Source organism: Monomorium pharaonis, chromosome 1, assembly GCF_013373865.1.
Source record: "Monomorium pharaonis isolate MP-MQ-018 chromosome 1, ASM1337386v2, whole genome shotgun sequence".
NCBI lineage: Eukaryota > Metazoa > Arthropoda > Insecta > Hymenoptera > Formicidae > Monomorium > Monomorium pharaonis.
This window is the reverse complement of record NC_050467.1, coordinates 6654989-6677253: the sequence shown is the minus strand read 5'-3', so window position 1 is coordinate 6677253 and position 22265 is coordinate 6654989. Positions and strand designations below refer to the sequence as shown.

Genomic DNA, 22265 nt, shown 5'->3' with positions numbered 1-22265 from the left:
TATCAAAGATTTAAAAATTAAGTCTAATTAAAAAAAAAAAAGATTCTAAATGGGATGTGATTAGTAGAGATTGGGTCAAATCCACATTCAAATGGGGAGGTTTTTCCTCGATCTTGGAAAGATTTTTTAGATATTAGAAAATTTAGTGCTAATAGAATTAAAGAGATAAAAAAAATAAGCATAAAATAATTAATAGTCGAATAATTATTTATATTAAGATCGAGTGATCGGTGCGGCTGACTTACGAGAAGGAAGCACGAAACCTAGGTGGTGGCAAGTAAAATATGTAAATAGCAACAGAATACGAGTGCCGCGCGCTCGCGAGTAAAAATATATCAAACCGAGGGTGCGAATTTTACGAGACTCTCAAGATTCATTCGTCTGAGTAAGCAATCGAAATAATTTATCAGCATTAAAACGAGGAGGTGGCAGCAGCGAATTAAATAAAGCATCGCGGGGATTCAAAGGGGTTTCCCCCCCCCCCCTCTTACTCCTATCAAGACCTACGTCGAGATTACGAGCCAGCCTCGAGCGATCGGCTCCAAATTAAAAGACCTCGATTTAATTGTTCATTCGTACACACGTCGCTATTAATCGCGATTGTCGATAATTATACGTCGCGATTATTATAACGGCACTGTAATTATACCATTTGGTGCCGCGCGCGTTAGCCGGCTCCCTCGCTGTCGACCGAAACTCGACGCGAAAGAGCCGAGACGGAAAGACGAAGGCAGAAAGGGCGAAAGGGAGAGGGAGCGGAAACACGGCCACTGTGTGGTCCACAGAGCCCGCGTCACACTCGCGCGTGTTAGCGGCAGTTAACGTCACTCATGTCGGCCGTGGGATTTATGCGATGTCGCGCCGCGCCGATTTCCGTTTCCCGGGGGCTGCGCGCAATTGCGCAGGAAGAAATCCAACCGGACCGAAGGGTAGCGCACGAGACGCGCATGGGAATGACGAGGGATCCCCGCGACAGACCAGATTCTACACGGAGAGGATTTTCTCTTAAAAATTACCCTTAAAATCGTGGTAATTGTGAGGCAACGTAAACCTTGAAGAATTTTACTATACTTTTAATAAAATTTACTAAAATTTTAATAAAATTTGGCAATGTTTTAGTAAATTTTCTTAGAAGTACATTGAGAGAAAAAAATAGTTGCATTAACCATAATTTATAGTTATTTTTGGCCGTAACAATATTTTTATAGTTAAATTAAGAATATAAATTATAGTTAACTTAACACTATATTATTGTTGCGATAGCTATAACATTCGTTCATACAACCATATGTATGGTTAAATGTGCCATAATTGTGATTTAGGTATGGTAGAATATGTATGGTAGAAATTATTATAATTTATAGTAAACTTTTTAGTTTATAGTAAAATTTTTACCCTGTTTGGCACAACTATACATATATGGTTATTTACACTAACATTATAGCAATAATAACTATAAAAATGATATTTGCAATTATAATTATTTTACTATGCAATTATAGTTGCAAATACTAGACACTTTTCTCTCGATGTATAGCAAAATTTTCTAAAATTTTAATAACATTAGACAAAGTTTTAATAAATTTTGTTAAAAGTATAGTAAAATTCTTCGAGGTACATGTTGCCCCACAATTACCATGATTTTCAGAATAATTTTTAAGAGAAAATTCTCTCCGTGTATTTTCTTCGTGACATTTTCTCTATCACCAAGCCGTTTGATACACACGTTTCGTTCCTCCCCTCCTGCGAGAGGGATCGAAAAATAATCGAAAAGGTAATTTAAAAAAAAAGGGAATAAAAAAATATGAAAAATCCGCAAGTCGCTTTCTTTCAGCATAACAATACGATTGCATCGAAATATGAATAATCTGGTTTTGCGACCGCCACGCGGATTCTACGACCGGCGGGAACGATCGCCAGTGTGAAATAAATGAATAAAAAAAAAAAGTGGGTAAAGAGGAAAGGGAGAAAAAAATCGCGTGTAATGGCGTCGACTAAATCCGGGCTGGGAATAATCGGGTCGAATAATATTATCATACAATGGCGTTTTGTCGCGCGCTCACGTGTAACCTGTAGTTTTGCGCGGGGCATTTTCTCCCGGATTGGCAAATCGTCGCACGATAGGCGGACAATCGCGACTAAAGCGAACAATTACGCTTAGGCAATTGCGTCCTCAAAAGGCGCGCGTGGATTAAATATTAATCTGATTACCGAGTCGGGACGTATCGGGAGAAGCTCTCAATCGTTTCAGTTTACAATGACAGATCCATGATTCACTCTCGTCAAAAGCGCGAAACTCTCTTTCTCTCTTTCTCTTGAAATAAATTAATATCTCTATTTTTTAAATATTAAAATGAGAGCATTAAATACATATAAGTTGTTTACATGAGCAAATTTTATATAGTTTTATCAGGAAAAATATATTCTCACTTTTCAATAATAATTTTCATAAGTGTAGATTAATAAAATGTCGGATAGGAATTGCACGATATTTCTTTTCAAACCAAGAATTAGAATTTTTTACTATTACTAATAAAGAACATATTGTATTATGTAACTGACTAACTGATAAATATAGAAATAAAGGTATAATGAAACTTGATATTATCAAATTCATTAAAAAAGATTTTATTGTAATTAAAAAACAATGATTGATTAAAAAGAATATATTTGAGTTAATTATTTTCTGTGTGCATCCTTTCAGAAGTAGCATTTTCTCTCAATCGAAAATCACCCGCCGACTCTCCGAAATTAACATTGTCAACAGGAAAATTGCATCGCGCGAGGTTTTTTAATCTTCGAGATGCTGAATTACTAATTTCTTCGAGACAAAAGTGGAGCGAAGGTGGAGAGGCTTGATGTTCGCTTCGAGAGAAACGATCTCGTCGCTGGACGAGAAAAGCGTGGAATAAATAAGCGCGATCGTTAAGAGAAGCAAACAGCCGACGGCGGCGGCCACGTCTCATGGGAAGTCAAGGAGTAATCGAAGAAAATGATTTAAGCGACCTGAGAAGGGGATACGCGCCTACGCACGCACGGCACCGGGGATCAATTCGAGACGCATATTGCGACGTTTATGCGCGTTTATGTTCGATCGTACTACAGCAAATCAGAGGGATTCGGAGAATACGGCTGAGAAAATTATTTGACGCACCATTGCAACGACCAGAAACCTATAGGCATACAAATTCTGTTAAATAGAAGAAAAGAGAAAGAGAAAGTATCATTGAAAAAAATTTATTAAGACATTTTCTTTTTTTTTCCAAAACCAGATCCGCAATCTTTCACAAAGTTTTATGCTATACGTATGCCAATTGCATATTTAAAAAATCTAGTAACAATAAGTAAGACTATGGATGATAGCTGTTCATTTTTAATGAAATAATTTCTAATATTTGGTTGATGTAATGAAAACTAATGTTGCCAAATAATAATAATTTGGCGCATACAGAAAAATACATACTGTATTTTTCTGTTGGATTAAATAAATATCATTTGTTTCAAATATCTTGTAGGTATATATATCTGTCCTACAACAACAAAATATATTCTGAGTTTCAGTAATTTAATATTTCAATCCAGAATATTAAGTTGAAACAGAAATTTTGTTTGTTTATTATTCTGACTCTCCTTCGATAAAATGTTATAATATCCTTCAGAAGAATGTACTCCTTTTTCGGTACATATAATAATAAGTTTTTCTAAAATTTGTGACAAATAAATTTTGAGGTATCAAAAAGATATTCTCGGTTAAATACAAAAGGAAAGTAAAGAAATTGAATAATCGCTTTTCATAGTATTACAATAGAATTTATACCTTTCTGTAATAATTATTAATTTTAGTTATTAACCGTAAGATAATTATTGTTACTAGATTTGTTTTTAGCGTATCTGCATTTCTATTCGCGGCTTTGAACCACGCGCGGAGCAAGAACCCACAATTATGCGAAACCTCCATAAATAACTTCCCAAGCCTCCGGGGGTATACGGATGCCGACTTGAAAGTGCGGATATTTTACTGCGACCTGGTCCGTTTAATTTTGTCCCTTGAATCACGCGGGTTCGAGCGCCAGTTAAAGATTAAAGGATCCTTGTTTCCGGATACCCGATGGAATTTTACGGAATGAAGGACTCGCCATTCGCGAAAGGGCAGAGAGCGACGGTGCGTAAAAGTTACACACACGTCGGGCCTCTCCCGCGGTTGCGAATCGCGCGGGCGTGTGTTATCGCCGCTATTAACCGGCGTCCACCGCCTCCCGCGCCGTCTATCTAAATTGCTTTCAATATTAAAGCAAAACGCATTCCCGCGCTTTATTATTGCCGGGTCCGCGTTTACGTTCCGACTCCCTCTTATCGTTTATTGCCCGCTCGGCCACCACCTTCGACTCCGCTATCCGCGACCTCTCCTCCCGCGTGCTGCCACCTCCCGCGGTCGTCAACGACGTCACAGTCGGACCACGTCGTGCTCCGTGCTTCCGGCCGTCTTATCGCCCAAGTGCCACAGGGTAACATTTCTGAACGGGAAGGAGGACAGGCAACAGGAGGGTTGATATCGATCTGCAAATAGTTCCCCCCCCCCCCGCGAATGTCCCATTCCCGAAGACCTGGAGGTCGAGGCGACGAACCCGTCTCGTTTCTAGGACGAGGCTCGTCACGTTGCGTCGTCACGAAGCTGAACGCTACAACCGTGAAGCGGAGCAACGTGACCGTGAACTTGAAAATGGAACGAAGCGGGATCGGACGGGACGTCGGCCCCTCGAGGGATGCCCCTCCTCGGTGAGCCGGGCGGGGGGGGGGGGGAATCTCCACTCGAACTCGGAAGGGATGATCGGTCGTTGCGCCGCTACTTGCTGCGGAAACCGATCGTCGGAATTCGCACGGCGGATACAAGCGCCGGATGACGCGACAGATATTACAGGGGAGGAATGTCAAGTCCTTTAAACGTGTCGCGAAACAGGCTATACGGGGTGTCTTCCATCGACCGTACTTTCTTTCAACGACAGACGCCGCGCGTGAATGATCAAAACTAAAGGATATAAAAGATAAAACAAATGTTAAAAATATATATGCTGTAACAATAAGAAAGGAGCAATCACGTGTTGTACGTTTTGTGATTTCTACTAGCTTCCTTCAAGTTCTATCTCTGAAATTTCTCGACGACAGAAACTAACCCTTTTGGATATTCAAATCATTTACGGGATAGTCACAATTATAATCTTTTTTTTTTTCTTTTACTTTTGACTTTGACGAAACTGTCGGCGAAAGAAAGTACGGGGACACCCAGTGCATAGAGATAGACGACCAGACGTTCGTTTCGACGTGTATGCGTGTGGGATTGCCTAACGTGGAGGTTTGGCGTTCCACGTTACGTCCGGCCGGGGGGCCGTGTCGAGAGGGCGATTATCTCCTGAAACGTATCGAAACGAGGCGAAGAGGAGAAAAACGAAAACGGGACTCACCTGCTATACTGGAGGTGGAGGCGCCGAGCCAAGCGTGGGACGACTCCAACAACTTGGCCTGAAACAGAAAAGGTCGGTCGGTCAGACGTCAGCGTGCTGGAACGGCGATTAGCGGCGATTTAACGGCCGGTTGGGAAAACGACTTAATCTTTTATCCGGGCAAAATCTTCTTTTCTAACCGGAAGCGAAAACGAGCTCCGCCGGGATAATTATTTAACCGAGGCGCGAAATTGCCGCGAAAGAAAGAGTTCAAGTAGTATGTACATTTTTATTTCCGTATTGATACCGTTCGGAGCAAAACACGAATGTTTAGCCTTCAGTATTACAAGCTACCTCTCTCTAACGGAGAAATATATCTTTTAATCTCATTTATAGATCGAGCCGCGGCCCAAGAAACACTTTAATCGTTGATTCTCGATCATCATTTTAATAATCACTCGTTCTATAATTATATCTAAGTTTATTAAATTTATATTTTCGTTTCAGAATGACTAACGTAACATTTAAGTGAGCAGATGGCCATAACATAGTTTTCTTAAATATGTAATATTTTTTAGGTTGGCAATAGAGCTCATTGATTTTCACTTCTTATTGCTAAAGTCTTTAAGTCTTAAAGTTCATTAATTTCACATTTCTTTATCTCATAAGTGTATAACTACTTAGTGCTAATATAAGGTGTAATATAGGATACAATCTATTTAAAGATTATAACGATGATAAGATATACTGAGGAAAAAATGTGACATTTGCAACTATAATTGCATAGTAAAATAATTATAGTCAGAAATATCATTTTATAGTAATTATTACTATAATATTGATAACAATAATTAAATGCTTATAATGACTTATAGTACAACTCACTATATTAAAATCTTCATTTCAGTTATAAGCAATATAACCATGTTATAAGTTGCACAAATTAATTATGATGAGAACTTTAATGTACATTGTTTAAACAAACTATAATTTATATTGTTGAATAACTATAAAAATAGAATGGGATTCTAAAATAATTATAAATTATAGTAATATCATAGTTGCTGCAACTATTTTTTTTCTGTCGGTGTAATAAATGTAACAAAAAAATTTCAAAATTATGCAGTAACAGTTTTGCTAAAATATTAAACAATTTAGCTGGATTCAGATCTGAAAATTTTGTTGGGTTAGCAAAATAATTACATAGGACGATAATGCTGCAATTTTGATTCTAGCAACCAGCTCGCGTGATCTATATAATTATGTTAATCACCCAACAATAGTACATTACGTAACAAAGACGTAAAATCGCTCTTTTGTGCACGAGTACCCGTGTTGCATATCGCATTTTTGTTATTCGTACATCGATGTGTGTCTTGGGTTCTCGCAAATTAGCCAAGGTTAGGTTCACGAAAGCGACAAATCATTGCGTCGGTCAATTCTGCGATAGTTACCGTATGCGCGTCGCGAGATGACGCGCATGCGAATACAGTGTTGAAATGATCAAACGTGCTAAAAAAGTCGTGCTAGAATGTTTTTCGTCAACTATTGCAGGACAAGAACTGCAATAAAGTTAAAGTGCTGAAATCGGCGACTTTACTCACAAAAAAGTGACGCAAAAAGAGGACCACTGTCGACGCACATGTAACAAAAAATTATTTCTTAAAATTATATTTAGCTAAACTTCTGGACACTTTGACAAAATTGTTCTTCCAGTGTATCTGATATTAATGGCGACAAGATAAATATAATAATTTCACTCTGTGAGAGATCTTATTCTTTTCGCGCGGCCCTGCAATTGGACGCGACGCGAGAAGCCGACGGTAACTTACCGAAAGTAAGTTCTTCTTCGAAGGGGAGAAGGGGGGGGGGGAGGGGAAGAAAGGAGGAAAATCATACATACTTGAAATGCGAGGTAATCCGAACTGCTCACCTCGGCCAACAACTTTGCTAATATGCGAGGCTTCTGAAGGGGGTTTCGCGAGACGCGGGACGCCTTCGAAAGCGCAAGACACACGCAAAGTTGGCTCATTTGAAAAGTTTCGCCTCCGCCCCTCGCGCTTTCGGATTTTGCGATTTCCGCGCGTAGTCCTCGCGGAGGTGGGCCGGTGCCGTTATACCTTCGCTTGTACACATTATACTTCCCGCCCTTCTCTCTCCGAGCGCTTGACTTCTCAAATTAATTTTTAAGGGTCGCTTGACGCACCCCTCTCCCAGATATCGCCGCTCGAATCCTTCTATCCCTATTTCCTTCACCTTTCATCCCCTTGCTCCTTCTCCTTTTTTTCTCACGCGCGCGCTCGATAAAAGTTCCGCGCAGATTCGCGAATTCCGCGCTCGCTCGCGCCGCTTTGAGGGACACTCGCGCGGAAAACGTTCTCTCTCTCTCTCTCGGTCCGCGCCGTCGTACACGTCGTCCGTCCCAAAGGCGCGGGCTTTTATTCCAACTGGAATTTATCAAGGCTATTACAGTAGTGAATGGATTTAATTAAATTATTGTAGACGCATTAATCCTTCATGCTCGAATATCGAAGTGGACGGGAACAACTTAAATACTATTCCGCACAATGGGAGCAGTTTTCAGTATTCTTTTTGATCTCCGAGAAACGCGAGAGGAGACGTCACTTTTCGAAGGGGCCCCGTATTGTGCCGCGGCATATTTAAATCGTTCGAATCTATTCGGACGCGTACGCTTGCCCATCCCCTCCCTGCTCCACCCTTGCCGCTATCATATCGCGCGGCAGTTGTCGTAAATCGCTCATTCGGGGTTTCTCGCGGTCATCAGAAACGCAGAAGGGCCCCTCTCCTCCCCCCTTCCGCGAGGAGGAAACGAAAGGCGGAATAACGTCTCCGCCGCCGTCACCGTGACACGAGGGGGATGGCACCGAGCGCTGGCAATTTCGCGAAATAGCCCCGCGTCAATACACGTGCACACGCATCTCCCGGCTAAACCACACAAAGAATTATTGAGCAGTCCGCTCGCTGTTTCCGACGAGCCTCCGCTCGGGCTGGAGGAGGACGCATAAGTGAGAGACCAAGAGGGGGAGAGACAGGCGAAAGAGAAAGGGGATGTAGGGGAAAGGGGGGGAACAGAGGGAGGGAGAGAGAGAAGGATTGAGCCTGCTCTGCAGTTGTAACTTGGACGCGCAAGTAGTATATCGTGGCGCGTGCATTTTTCATTGTCTCGCGTTTCCCTCCCCCCCCCCCCCCGCGCCGAGCCGCGTCGCGCTGCGGTGCAGCTCGCGGAATACACCGTGCGGAGTGCATACGCGACGTGCCGGTTGACGTGTGCATTGACGAGAAAATTGCGAGCGTCCCTGTACATGTATCGCGGTCGCCCACCCCCGTATCCTCTTCTCTCTCTCTCTCTTTCTCCCTTACTCTTGTTTCGCATTTTTTCTCGTCTCCCCCGTCATCCCCCGCTTCCTTTTTCCAGCCGTCCCTTTCAGGTCGTTCTTACGTCGCGTTCGGAATGTAACGCCCGTCCGCTTGCCTTTCTCTCTCTTCCTCTCGCGGGCTAATCCCGTTCGACGCGCGTTACGAATGGGACGTGATAGGAGATTTTTGTAATAAAAACATTGCGTATTACGCGCAGCCGGGTAATTAAGGCTGAACAAGAATCGCGACGTTCCCCTTATCCGCTCTACCTCCCCATAAGGGGAATTCAAATAATAACCGCGACGTGAAAACGATCGACCGGAAGAAATGTTTCCAAGGTTCCATTCCCTCCCGAAATACTGAAGTTATTAAAAAAAACACAAAGAGACTGAATATCTGTTCGCACTTTACGAGACGTGACCGATCTCGCGGGTCAATTTCGCGCCCGGGGCTAAATTTTTGATCGGCCGTCGCTTTTCCGCGCAACATTATACCTTACTAGTCTTTCTCGACGTCGTACTTAAGGGCTTCGGTAAACAAGGAGAAAATCGCCTTCGGAGAAGGAAAAGGGACGGCGCGGGGCGGGAGAGGGGGGAAGGGATAAGCGGCGGCGGCGGCGACGGCGGCGTCTCGACGCGCACAGAGACGGCGTCCGTCGGCGTCATTCAGCAGCAGTCTGCATCTCAATTTGTTTCGACGTGCAGCAGAACACCGGCTGTATATAGTCCGGCTAGTTTCTGTATGATGCATGCCGCTAATGGAAATGAGGCCTCTCTCTCTCTCTCTCTCTCTCTCTCTCTCTCTCTCTCTCTCTCTCTCTCTCGCCGTTTCTCCCATCCTCTCTCCCTATCCCGCTTCTTCCTCCATCTCTCCCGGACTTCTCTGTCCGAGTGTGCATCCATCTCCGTCGTCCCCTTCGTCTTTCCCTTTCAACCCCTTCGCCTGCCGACCGGGAGGGAAGACATGAGCCACCCTGGCCGCGGCACCGAGGGGATTCGTGAATTAAATATCGCGCCGAGCTCTCGTGCGCGATTTTACCCCGCGCTTGTGTGAATCCCTTCGTTTCTCTTTCTCTCTCCGTGCACGCTCTCGTCGCCTCTCTTCCCCCCCCCCTGCCTCCCCCGCGGCCCACGCCCGCTATTAACCGCCTTCAAATTACCAGGCTGACCGCCTTGAATTTTTCACGAACGCCGCCGCCGTCGCGGTAACCCCCCGGCCCTGCGCCTCCTTGATCACCCTGGGACGCGGTCGGAAATTCCGGAAGCCGACTCTAAGGTCGACGGAATCCCGAAGAGCAGTCGGCTGCAAATGTCAACGCACCTGATACTTACTGACCCGCTGTTAACAAGATCAGTTTGATCGATTATACTTTATCCGTTTTTGTCGAATCTGAAATGTGTATAAAAGATGAAAATTGTGGCAGAATAATATTAAGTGTGTGTTTACGTATAATCACGAAACTAATTGTCCGGATGCACGGGATATAAAGGTTTATTTTGTACTACAAACTACAAATCAGAAGCATATCCTTTTTTTTTTTTTTTAAACGGGAATGCATCACCGGCAAGAATTTTCACTTCTAATCGAGTTCCCCCGAAAAAATTCTATTTGGTGCCTTTGTAGCATAAAATAAACTCTCGATATTCCGTGCCCGAACACAATTAGTTTCGTGATTGTGTGTAAGATTATCTTGTTCATTTAATATTATTCCGCCACAATTTTACCATCTCTTATACACATTTCCGGGCTTAATGGGAACAGATGAAGATAGAGATAAAGTAGAATCGGCGCTTTGTTGCAATTTTATTTAAATACATCCTTTAATCTGATTTTAAAGTTAACAACACAGGCCAGAATTTTTTAAATTTGAGGCACAAGTTTGCCTCTGGATGGAAATGCATCGCTCAGGCAAAAGTTTCCAACCTCTAATCCGAGTTCTCCCCCCTCCCACCCCCAAATTATAATATTTGCAGCATAAAATAAACTCCCAGTGTTCCGGGCAATTCGTTTCGTAATTGTTATTCTTGATGAAACAAGGAGAATGATACTCGCGTATATGAATATAACTATCGAAGCGATCAACCGTCACGGCGCAAAGTTCGCTTGCATGCGAATCCTATGCGCAAATCCCGATGATCCCCCGAGACCCGCCGCGGGATCAGTCTGCGACGACGGCGACGGCGACCTCCCGACACCTCGGTGTCGGGAATAAAATATCCGGGCTCACGGGATATCGTCGCCGGTGAGGAAAACTTGGGCTATTTTCTAGCGAAACAAGTTACCGGAAAGTTTCGGCCGCGAACGAAAGTTCCCTCGCCTCTCTCGGACTCGGACGGGAAGATTCGCTTCTCGCCTCCCGTTCGAGAGCCCGCGACAGCAGGGACACCCCCCCCCCCACCCCGTGTCGCGGCGGAGTAAAGCGCGGTATATACGCGGAAAAATTACACGTTAGATTGAAGTTTCACGGGCGCGCGGCAAGATGGGAACCGGAAACTCGATACGAAAGAGGTAACTTCCTCAGGAGAGAGAAAAAGATGCGCGGACGTGCCATTATTCGCTGTAATTTTTCTAGTTATCGTTAAATCCCCTCAACTACTCAAGGTCTTTCACTTTTTCATCATTACCAAGGCTCTAATTTGAAAAAAAAAAAACTATCATTTTTACGTAAAGGTCGCCACGTTATTTCCCCCCCCCTCCCCACCTTTCCACGCGTTCCTTATGCAAGCACATTCGCGATTCGGATGGAGAAAGGAGGAGGGGTTGAAGTTTTTTCCTCTCTTCAATTTTATCCGTATTAATTAGAAAATAGCATTATTTCGCGGCAGCTAGTTTTTTAATGCGTGCGTTAATTAGCATAAATGTAACGGTAATATTAAACGCGATGCTCAATTAATTTTGTAAATATAATCGCTTCAGGAGTCGACGTTGCAAAAAAAAAAAAAAAAATGTTTACGCTGTTTTACATTGTTTCGGGTTCTGCCATTATGCGCGTTTCACCGCAAAAAGGACCGATTGCGTCATCGACTCCTTCTTCCCTTCGTAACTTTTGTATTTCTTTTTTTCTAATATCAACACACAATGTGTACTAAATACCTCTGACGCAGCACACGGCCGGTAATTCTGGAATTAAACGCATATTTAATTCTCCTGATAATTTCTGATTTCGCGTTCGATGACGGTCAAACGAGGAATGCCGCACAAAGAAATATCACGGGCGGCATTATTGATGCCGGCATTAAATGTTTATTATCACTTCGTTATTTCCGACGAAAAATAATTACTGCCCGTGTATACGCGCGGCGGAGAGCGCTGGATGCCCCCCTCAACCCTCAACCCCTCCGGGGTTTGTGCTCGTCGGTACCGATATTTTATTACATTTGCGCTTCTTTCGCGCGAGAGGCGCACGCTTTTCACACAGGGGGGAGGGAAGGAGGGAGGGGGGAAACAAACGTAAATAAACATTGATACAGCTGATTTATCTAATTTGGACGTAATGACATTCCGAATGCAGCCGGCTATTTTATATTAAAGAAATGTAGAATCAATATACCCCCATTATGTTAATAATGAACATAAATAACATGTGAAAAACTGCAAAATCGTTGAGACGTGAGTAAGCTCGCTCGTTCAAAATGGAACGAGCCCCGATAAATAAAACAAAATCCGTCGGATCGCTACGGCAAATGTCGCTTTCACACTGACAATTTCCCGATAATTGCCAAGGTAGCGACATGCATCAGATGGCCGAGGAGATTCGGCCAGTTTCCTCATATTTTTCAGAAGACGGTTTCACGGCCTCGTCGCGATCGGATAAAAAAAAAAAAAGAAAAAAAAACAAGGAGGAGCCGCGAAAACGCGGGTGCGCCCCCCGTTAGCCCGCGTTGCACACCCTGAAATCTCATCGCGTCAATTTGTTCGCACGGTAATCCAAACGTTGACAATGAGACGCGCAATTAACGATCGCGACGGACGCACCGCGGCGAGGAGGCGAGAACGAAGGCGTAGAGGAAAGTACGTCCTCGCCGCCCCTCGAAGGGGGTAGGGGAAGGGGGAGGAGAGGAGAACGGGGCGAGGTAGTCGTCGTTACCCGGGGGCTAATTCCTGCAAATATTTGCCGGGCAAGGATATAGGCGTGGGCGAGACGCGAGAGAGAGAGAGAGAGAGACGGGAAAGGGTGTGGAAGGTGGCGCAGGATATAGGCGCAGGATTTCAGTCAACACGACGGGAACGAGAACGAGGACGAGGAGGATACGACGAGTCGCTACCGACGCGCGACGCCGCCGTCGCCGACGACGACGACGACGACGACGACAACGACGACGACAATGTCGTCAGCCGCGGTGGCGGAATGCGGCGCCACGGCGAATTTCTAATCAGATTAGCGCGGATTAGCAAAGTTCGTTTGTTCTAATGAAATTCGTCTAAATTAACGTCGAGTGGAGAAAGAGAGACGGGAGGGTGGGTGTGAGGGAGGGAGGGAGGGGGCGGGAGAGCAGAGGTACGACGAGGGGTGGTTGCACGACTCTGTCTCCCTGTGTGCCTCCACCCATAGGCGCCGAACTTTCGAAATTTCATGAATGCTTGGCTGTCCCCGGATATAGCAACGCTTCCTCCTCGGTTACGCCGAGGGATAATTTCTGTACGGAGTCCTCCTCTCGGTGCGTGTGTATAAAAAACGCCCCTGCGATATTCCTGCCCTCATCCACTCTGGGAAAAATAGTTTCCCGAAAATACGATTGTAATACACTTTGGGGGCCTACGATTAAGTAATGAAATTATTTCGAAATTGTTCCCAACTCTAATTTTACGCTTATTTTTTCAAATTAACCCCGTATTAACTAAAAATTGCAACAATCAAATCTCTCAATTAGGCAATCAGTGTATTATCATTGATTTACAGGGTACACTTACAGGATTGATAATTAGTGAGTACTGTCTTTTAGTGAGTTTTTCTTCAGATTAGTATGCAATCACTGAAAGATCAGTGTATTTATTTCACTGATTGACAAGTTATAAGTGTACCACTGAAAGTCACTGTATTTTCACTGACCTCAATGATTTCTCACTGATTGTAATTTAGAGAGCGGAAAAGCTAATCGTATCGAGCTAACTTATTTTTGTTCGGTCAATTAAATAGTAAATAGCATGCACGAAGTGTGAAGCAATCTTCTTTGAAACGGCAATATAAGAAAAAGTTGTTAACTCGACTAAATTTTTCAACCTGATTAAATTTCTTTAGTTTTCAAGTATTGATATGTTTAAATTAAAAAGCATAAATACTTGTACTGAAACAAGTTTTTATGTAATCAACTAAAGTATTTATATAATTAATTTAAATACGCACATAAATGCTTGGAACTAAAGAAATTTAATCAAGCTGAAAAACCAAGTCAAATTAATATTTTTTCCTTCGGCGTAATTATGCCATTAAATAAACGTTATGAGTACAGTAAGTCACGTGATCAAATCGTACCGTTGTATTGTCATGAAGTTCTTTTCAAAATTTATGAACGAAGATATCTGCAATAAGAGTGATATATTATATTACTCTTTACATTACTATTTTATTATTATATTACTATTATATTAAACTAGCCCGGGGAAAAAATACCCCTTATATGCTCTTGTATGCTCATATAAGAAATAATTTTATATGCTCGTATAAGAATTAATTTTGTCATATATGATTATATTTGATCGTAAAATATGATCACATATGATAATATACAAGAACATTAGACCATATATGGCTATATAAGATTATACTTAAACAGGATTTACAAAAAATGATATAATCACATATTCTCATATATAGTCGTATAAGATCTTTTATGATTGCACTTTTATTTTTTATAAAATAATATATATAAACATATATAAACATATGTTTATTAATATGAACAAATAAGAGTTATTTTTTCCCGGATAAGTTCGTTTCTGCAATTACCCTCCTTGAAGCCAGTTGGCCATAGATATGATCAAGTGCATTCGATCAGTTTGTTGAGTCACTGTATACGCGAGTTATTTCGTAATGTTATTCGTCGTCCTGCCCTCTGTTTCACCACCTGTCTTCCTGCCCATTTGCTCTTACCCCCGGCCGCTTTTAGCCGCGCGTCATCACCGAATTACGGACGTTGGTGTATCCTTTTTTTCGCGTCGCGTTCTCTCTCTCTCTCTCTCGATAAACCGGGCGAGACGCGCGCGAAGAGAGCGGAACGAGCGCGCTTTCTTTGATTTCACGATAATCATATTTGTCCGGGCGATCTCCCGATGTCACGGTACTAACTAATTCGGTGTCTTTCATGTTCAGTCGGGTAAAAAAAAAAAGAGAGGAGAAAGGGAGGGAGGAGGGAAAAAAAAGAGGATAATAATGGACCGCGCGCGGGAATAAAGTAATAAATCGCGCAGATACATTATCCGCCGTCGCCGTCGTCGCCTCCGTCGGGAATACCCTCTCCCCCCTTCCTCCCCCTCCCGTCCTTCCCCGCCCCACCGCCGCCGATCTCGCTATCATTGTGTTATACTAACTAATCCAATGCTTTTATCCTCGTCCAGAAAATAATAATCGACGACGTCAGAAATAAAGAGATAAATTATACAAGTATACACAATGTGGCATATTTATATTACCCGGCGCAGAGTATGCTCCGCGCCTCTGATCTCGCGCTTGCGCGTTAATTACCTCGATCCGCTCGCAAAAAAAAAGAAAAAAATTGCTTTATGTGACGCGTCGAAGAAATGCATACACTATCGTTCATAAGTTCGGAAGCGCTCTCCCTGCATCTCGCGGGAAGTTGGGTGCAAATGAAGTCTTCGAAAAGTTTCGCAAAAATTTATTCGAATAAAAAAATAGCGCGTTGTAATAAACATTTCTTCTGCTTCCATCCCCCCCCCCTTTTCCCCCGTAAACTCTCTAGTTTCAAAGTTAAAAAACATTTTATACGAAACGAGTCAAAGAATATCTCGGCGCGAAACGAACTTTACACATAAGATTTTTCTAACACTGCAAAAAATTATCCTAACAAGTTTCTTAGATAAGTATTTTAAAGCTTACAAATAAAAAAAAAGGATAGAAATTTTTAATTTTATTTAGAAACAAAATAAAAATTAAAGACAAAGAATTGTACGTAATTTAAGAAAATAATTCGTAAAACCCAAATTACAAAAACAGATTTAATGCTTTGTCTAAAAAAAACGTTTTCGAAAACTTCTCTATGCCATTTTGTTACACCAAAAGACACTTTTCGTGATATCCGAAAAAAAATTTACGAACGCTTCGAAAACTTGTGAACGACATTGTACAGACATATACGTAATCGTATTTGTTGCACGCAATATTAGATTAGTATAAATTAATATATAAATTCTCGCATATTCTCGCGAATTGAAATTCGTACCTCCGTTCTTGTTTAAGCAACGCCGAAATAAAAACGTCTCATTTTGCGAGCCGGAGACGAGGGGAGAAATGAATTATGCTCCGCATTCGATGGGCAGTCTTGCGAAATGCGCTCACCGCGTACTAAACGCGCGAGAGCGAGAGGGTAGGCGCGAATGCGCGACGCGAAATTGCGCGAAAGCGAAAGAGCGGCGGCGAGGGGCGACGGGGAGGGGAGGTAGAGATTGGTGGTCCCGTCGCCGCGTGTTAATTGTCATACAAACGCGCGCGGCGTTCCTCTCTCGCAAAAACACGAGAAGGATGAGTGTACTGCGCGTGCTCTCGGCCAGAATGCGGCCACAAAGCGGGCGAGCGCCGTGGCGCGCAATAACTTTTCGCATATCAAAAATTGTCCTCGTTGAAAGATCGACGGTAAAATGTAAAAAAAAAAGAAAGAATCCCTTAAATTTCCTTTCCCCCACGAACGGTGAGAAATTAGAAGCGTCGCGCGAGGCATCCAATTTTTTAATTAATAGATGTCCCCGTGATCACGTCGCATTTTGAATCGGGATCTTGCCGCGGGATCCATCCAATTAAAAATTAATTGAGGATCAAGATCCGATTCTCGGTCATCCACAGAAATCTGCTGAGCGTCGAGGTGCCGACAGAAACGAAACAGTTTTCCGTTCGTCCGATTTATTTCAGCTGCTTTTGTTAATTGCGACTGGAAACGCGGATGTCATTTTAATAGCTGTAATAGCATTAATAGCGGGATAGGCTAAAGATACATGCAGGATGCTGTGAGCTGAAGAAACGATTTTACTCGAGTATCCACAAATTTAGTGGAATACAGATTTTTTAACACACACACGCAGATCCGAAAATAATTTTATGTTGAAACATTAAAATAATTTTAGAGACCCTCAAGCTGATGAAGACACTGCCGCGAACAGCTTTGATATTCTAGCTTCAAAGTCCAATACAATTATTTTGATACTATTTTTTTTAATCTGGATTCGGCCCCATTTCCCTAGACTTCTTTTTGCGTAGAGAATCATCCCGGATGTATGAGAATTTCCATTTTTATCTTCGAGATAGTTTCCTTTTCGTAATGCAATTTCGAATGCACCGCGTGCAAAGCCTCATCGGCGATCCGCTATTTTATTCAACGATTTGATGTTTAAACTATCGCACTGACACCACGCATACGCGCCCCACACGCATGCACGTACGCGTGTGAGCGCACGCGTAAACACACAAGTGAGTGCAAAACGGCGGTGAGAGCACGAACCCTTCCTCGCGCCCGAATAAATAGATTTATTTATTTACGATAAATTGATGCCGACCGCTCTCGCGTTGCCAAGAGAGACAGATTGAGAGAGAGAGAGAGAGAGAGAGAAAGAGAGAGAGGAGAGATGGGGAGAGGATCCAGCTGCAAGAGTACGGGAGGGAAATATTTATTTAGCGCAGGAAGGCTAGTGATGGCATCGATGCCCTCGTGTAAAGCGCCGGATATCTGCGTCACGCGTTCGAATCTCTTCGAAGTAAAGATTCTTTTGAGACAAAAAAAAAAAAATTCGAAGATTAAGGTCCAAGAAAAGCACGATCGCAAAAACAGACGAAAGTGGAGTCTTATTTTTTTGCACGTGCAATTTTAAATAAATATCCTTAAAACGTCCTTTCTTAATGTATGCGTGTGTTTGTCAAACTACTAGGCTACAATAAAAATAAAGGAGGTATTGAGAAAATACAATTTTGCAGCAGTTAAATCTTAGACGTGCCACACTATTTGAAAATATTTCGCTACGTTAAAAAACGTCTGGATTAAATACTCGGGAAGAAAATATCATTCGTTGGGTAAACGTCTGACGCGTGTCATGTCATTTCTAACGATCGTCAAAATGCTCGATGTAAAAAATTAAAGGTATATAAAACCGTAACGAGAGTACATTGGCCGAGTGTCTTCTTGTAAAACGTGCGCGGGATCGTTTTTTAGACAGTAAAAATATTCGATCGGGCGGCAACGTCTTGCGGGAGGATCTCGGCTTGTTCGAAAATCAACCGGCACGGGTGTCGCGCGCCGAGGCGTTTGCCATCGCTGGGATTGTAATTCGCGCGCGCGAATCCGATTGTTTCGCATTTACATAGCCGGAGTTGTCTGTTGACGCGCGCGTTCCGTTATTGCCCGGCGTCATTATCGCTTAACGAATCGTTCAGCGCGCGGCGGCCGACGACGCTTTTCGGCATCCGGCTTTATTTGCGCGCTCGTTGCATTCGCGTCCGTAGTTAGGGACACGCTTTACGACACCCGCGCGATGTTATCGGATATATACTGTTTAGAGTCGGTGTGCCGAATCGCTTCATCACGCCAAAATGATTGCGGATTGCGGAGAAAGCGGCCGGATCTTTGGAAATTTTAACTCGGGAGCAGTCATTCGGGGTGATTTACATCCTAGTAAAAAAAAAATGATGCTGAGTCACAGTAATTTTCTTTACTGATCGAGAATCCAATTTCTCCTAAATTAAAAAAAAAATATATTGATTGCATTATGGTGCATAATGAATTCAAAAACTAATTATAGAACAATCAATAATGATTAGTAATAGTGATTTTTAATTAAAGAATAAGAATTATCTTACATCTTAAAAAAATGCATATATAATTATGGCAATTAAAGTAGGTAATTTTGAACCCCTTATTAGGTGTATAATTACACACACACACACACACATATAAAAGAAAAATTACAGCTCGCAAACACAATTATTCTTCTTTATAGTAATTAAATAATAATTTGCAAAAGTAAATTTAGAATTAAAATTAAGTTTTTAGAAATATTTATGTAATAATTTATCAATCATTTATCATAGAATTTTTACAAATGTAAAAATGCAAATATATTGTAATGTGTGATATTATCTACGTTATTATATAATACTGCAAAAAATTTGTTACGTTCGCATAAAAACTGAAAAATATATTATTATTGTAATTTTCCACTAACATAAAACTATATATAGTCACATTATTGAAGATAATAGTACTAGTTTTGTAAAAAAAAAACGGAACCTTTATAATTCCACTATAAATTATGTAATTTTTACACATTTTATTTATGTAAGTTTTCATTCTCTTTGTAGTGCAGATGATTGTTTACGCAAAGAAAAACCAGACGACCATTCCCGGGTTAATCGTTTTCAATCGTAATACGATCCAAGAATTTCCAAGACTAAAAGATTTCGTGCTAAGAGGAGATGAGATCTTAAGAAGTTGTAAGCGATAAGAAGTCCGCTCGTGCTCCGACAAGCGTCGAAGTTTTGTAACGCGTAATCGTGGGAACGATCAATTCCGCAATTCGCGTTAATTACTCGTATATGCGAGAACGCTGGGAATAATTCTTTCCGATTGAGAGAGTTGAAAAAAAAAAAAAATTATTTATTACGTTAGCGTTATGTAAGCACGTGAATCATCTTGTAGATACCGCCAAGTGCACGCTACGTACACTCCTCTCCTGCATTTGTCCTTAGAGGGGTGTACTCCGGGACGGCAAAAAGAACGGTTTTTTTTTCCCTTCTTTCCTTTCCTTTTCTCCCTCCCGGCTGTTTCTGGCGCGCGCTTTTCGGTCTTGTTGCACTTTTCTCGATGCCACAGGTAGTCACGTAGCTATAGAAAAGCACCGAACGTACGCGCGTGTATATGTATGCGCGCTCGTGTCAGCTTGCAATGCGTTATTATCGAAACGATAAATTATATATTAATATAACAACAATAGCACTTTTTCTCTCTCTCTCTCTCTCTCTCTTTTTCCGTTAATAGTAATGATCCGGCTAATGGAGGAGAGAAAAAGAGTTCGATGGAAGAGTACTGTTTCATTAACTAAAAACTGCATAGCATAATATGTCGTTAATGTCGAGCATATTTTATGGGCGTATTTTTGAAAACAGCGGCAATTATATAAAACTCTAAATTTTAATTGGTTATTAAAAAAGCCCGCGTATTTAATTCGCTACAATGTAGAAATTATGAGAACATGACGGCGCGGAATAATTATCATTATCACACAATTATTAATGAATTAATTATCAAGTAGAATAATTAGAGCAAATTAGATCGTCTCTTGTTGTATATCTGACGGAAGCCTAAACATCAACGCGGGCAATTAGAGTTATTCTCACATTTCCGTCGCGATAACAATCTGTAAGGCTTCTTTCGCCATCTCGCCGTGTTAAATTACCAAATTAAATAAATATATTATCGGGGACAGATCGTGAGTAGATTCCGTTTAATATTAAGTGCAAATTATGCGAATGTGACGGCGTGGAATAATTATTACGCTATTACGGAGAACAAATTAGATTCCTTGTTGCACCAACGGAAATCTAGAGTTACGCAGTTCAGCGTAATTACAATTTTTCATCATATAATATCCCCCCGCTTTTCATTATATTAAAGTATTATTAACAATGGCTAGCAAAAAAAAAGTATAATTCTATATTACTTAATTGCCGTAATGCATTCGTTAAATTAAATAGTTCAAAACTGTGCTTTCCCCATATTTTGCACTCCCCGCTTCTTTCCTAAATCGTTCTAACCCTATACTGTTAAAGGGTCACAACATTTTGTTACTTTCAACTTTCACGTGCGCATCGAAATTTGTTACCTTGACACAAAGCATGTGATAAAAGAAGCAACTAATCCATTTCCGCGTCAAACTGTTTAGTTTGTTCAATTTCACACCGAGCGGCCTTGCTGTCAAGCCCAATGTATATGTCGTGTAAATAATAGACCGAATGTGAGTCAAATTTAATACATTTCTATAGAGTTGAATTGTTAACTCAAAATTGCTTTAATTAAATTAACGACATATTTTTGGAGAGAAGCAGTGGCGACACAGGAATGATTAAAAATTAACTCAAAATTGCTATAATTCAACATTACGAAATTCAACAGGGTAAATATCAATTAATATTAAATAAACATATCGATTGGCTATTTGTAAACGCGTTGTGATTTGGCCGTCAGGACGAAATCGCGTCTCGAGATTCCAACAAATTGATTAAAAAAAAAAAAGAGAGAGAGAGAGACAGAAAGAGAAAGATTGGCGCGTCACATCGCGTCGGTTCCTGACGTAATGAATTTTTTATTCAAAATCCGCGATATCAATCGCGGACACGCGAAAGGGTTGTCATTACTGACGGGGGGCGTGAGAGCCTAAATAGTTTACGAGCGATGCGCGCCGATTAGCGTTTCCTTCCGTCCCGCGCTATCTCTCGCGCGACTGATAATAATGGCGCCGCCGTCGCCGCGCGTACACAATTCGCGATACGTGCGAGAACCGACGAGGAAAACAATCCCGCGCCGCCGCGGCGCGTATCGCCGTTATATCCCCGCCGGGGGGCGGGGATCTGGAAAAAGCGTTTCCCCGCTCTCCGAAAATTCCCTCTCGCGAAGATCGGCGGGCGGGAGGTCGCGGGACCGATTTGAAAATCTCCTCCAGCGAAATCGTCCCTCGTTTCACCAGTTTTTCTCAATTAAAGCGCTTTACTCCCGCATTCGTTCGCCTCCCGTCCCCCCAACCCGCCGCGTCGCCCGCATACACTTCTCGTGTATATTTATCAAACGTTAAAAGCGAAAATATCAATATATCGGAAAGTGTGCATCGGTCGCACCTCCGCGCGGCTCGCATGCCGCGCGAGCGAACCGTTTCGGAACTGTAAAATGCAGCACGCGAGGACCCTCTCCTGGCAACCTGTGGCGCCGTTTCGAGCAAAACGAAGAGCGAAACGAGAACCCACCCCCTTTCGCTCCTGCCGAGAGGGTCGGGGGGGGGGGGAGGGATCCCGGGGGCAGCGCCACCGGGGGTGGAAAGGGGAGAGCGACGTTGTAAACGCCGAGCGCTCCGTGAATGTAATAACCCGCGACGCGGGTTTTTCGCCGCCTCGAATTCGAGGATTTCGTGCTCGGGGGATAATAGAGAGGATCTAGGACTTGTGTCAACGCTTCCGTTTGACACCCGACGGAGATTTACCTCCTTTGTTTCCGGCGTTTATTTTTATACTCCGCGCGTCCCGCC

The 22265-nt window shown here is 42.4% G+C and overlaps 1 protein-coding gene across 3 annotated transcripts in view; it reads right to left on the bottom strand.

The window, feature by feature from the left end:
- Positions 1–22265, bottom strand: part of LOC105836176 (protein bric-a-brac 2) — a 456038-nt gene that overhangs the window by 27101 nt on the left and 406672 nt on the right. For all 3 annotated transcript variants that reach the window (XM_036286199.1, XM_012680027.3, XM_036286205.1), the window contains one exon: positions 5460–5517. In XM_036286199.1, coding sequence (XP_036142092.1) covers positions 5460–5517 — 58 coding nt within the window. The remainder of the gene's footprint in view (positions 1–5459; positions 5518–22265) is intronic.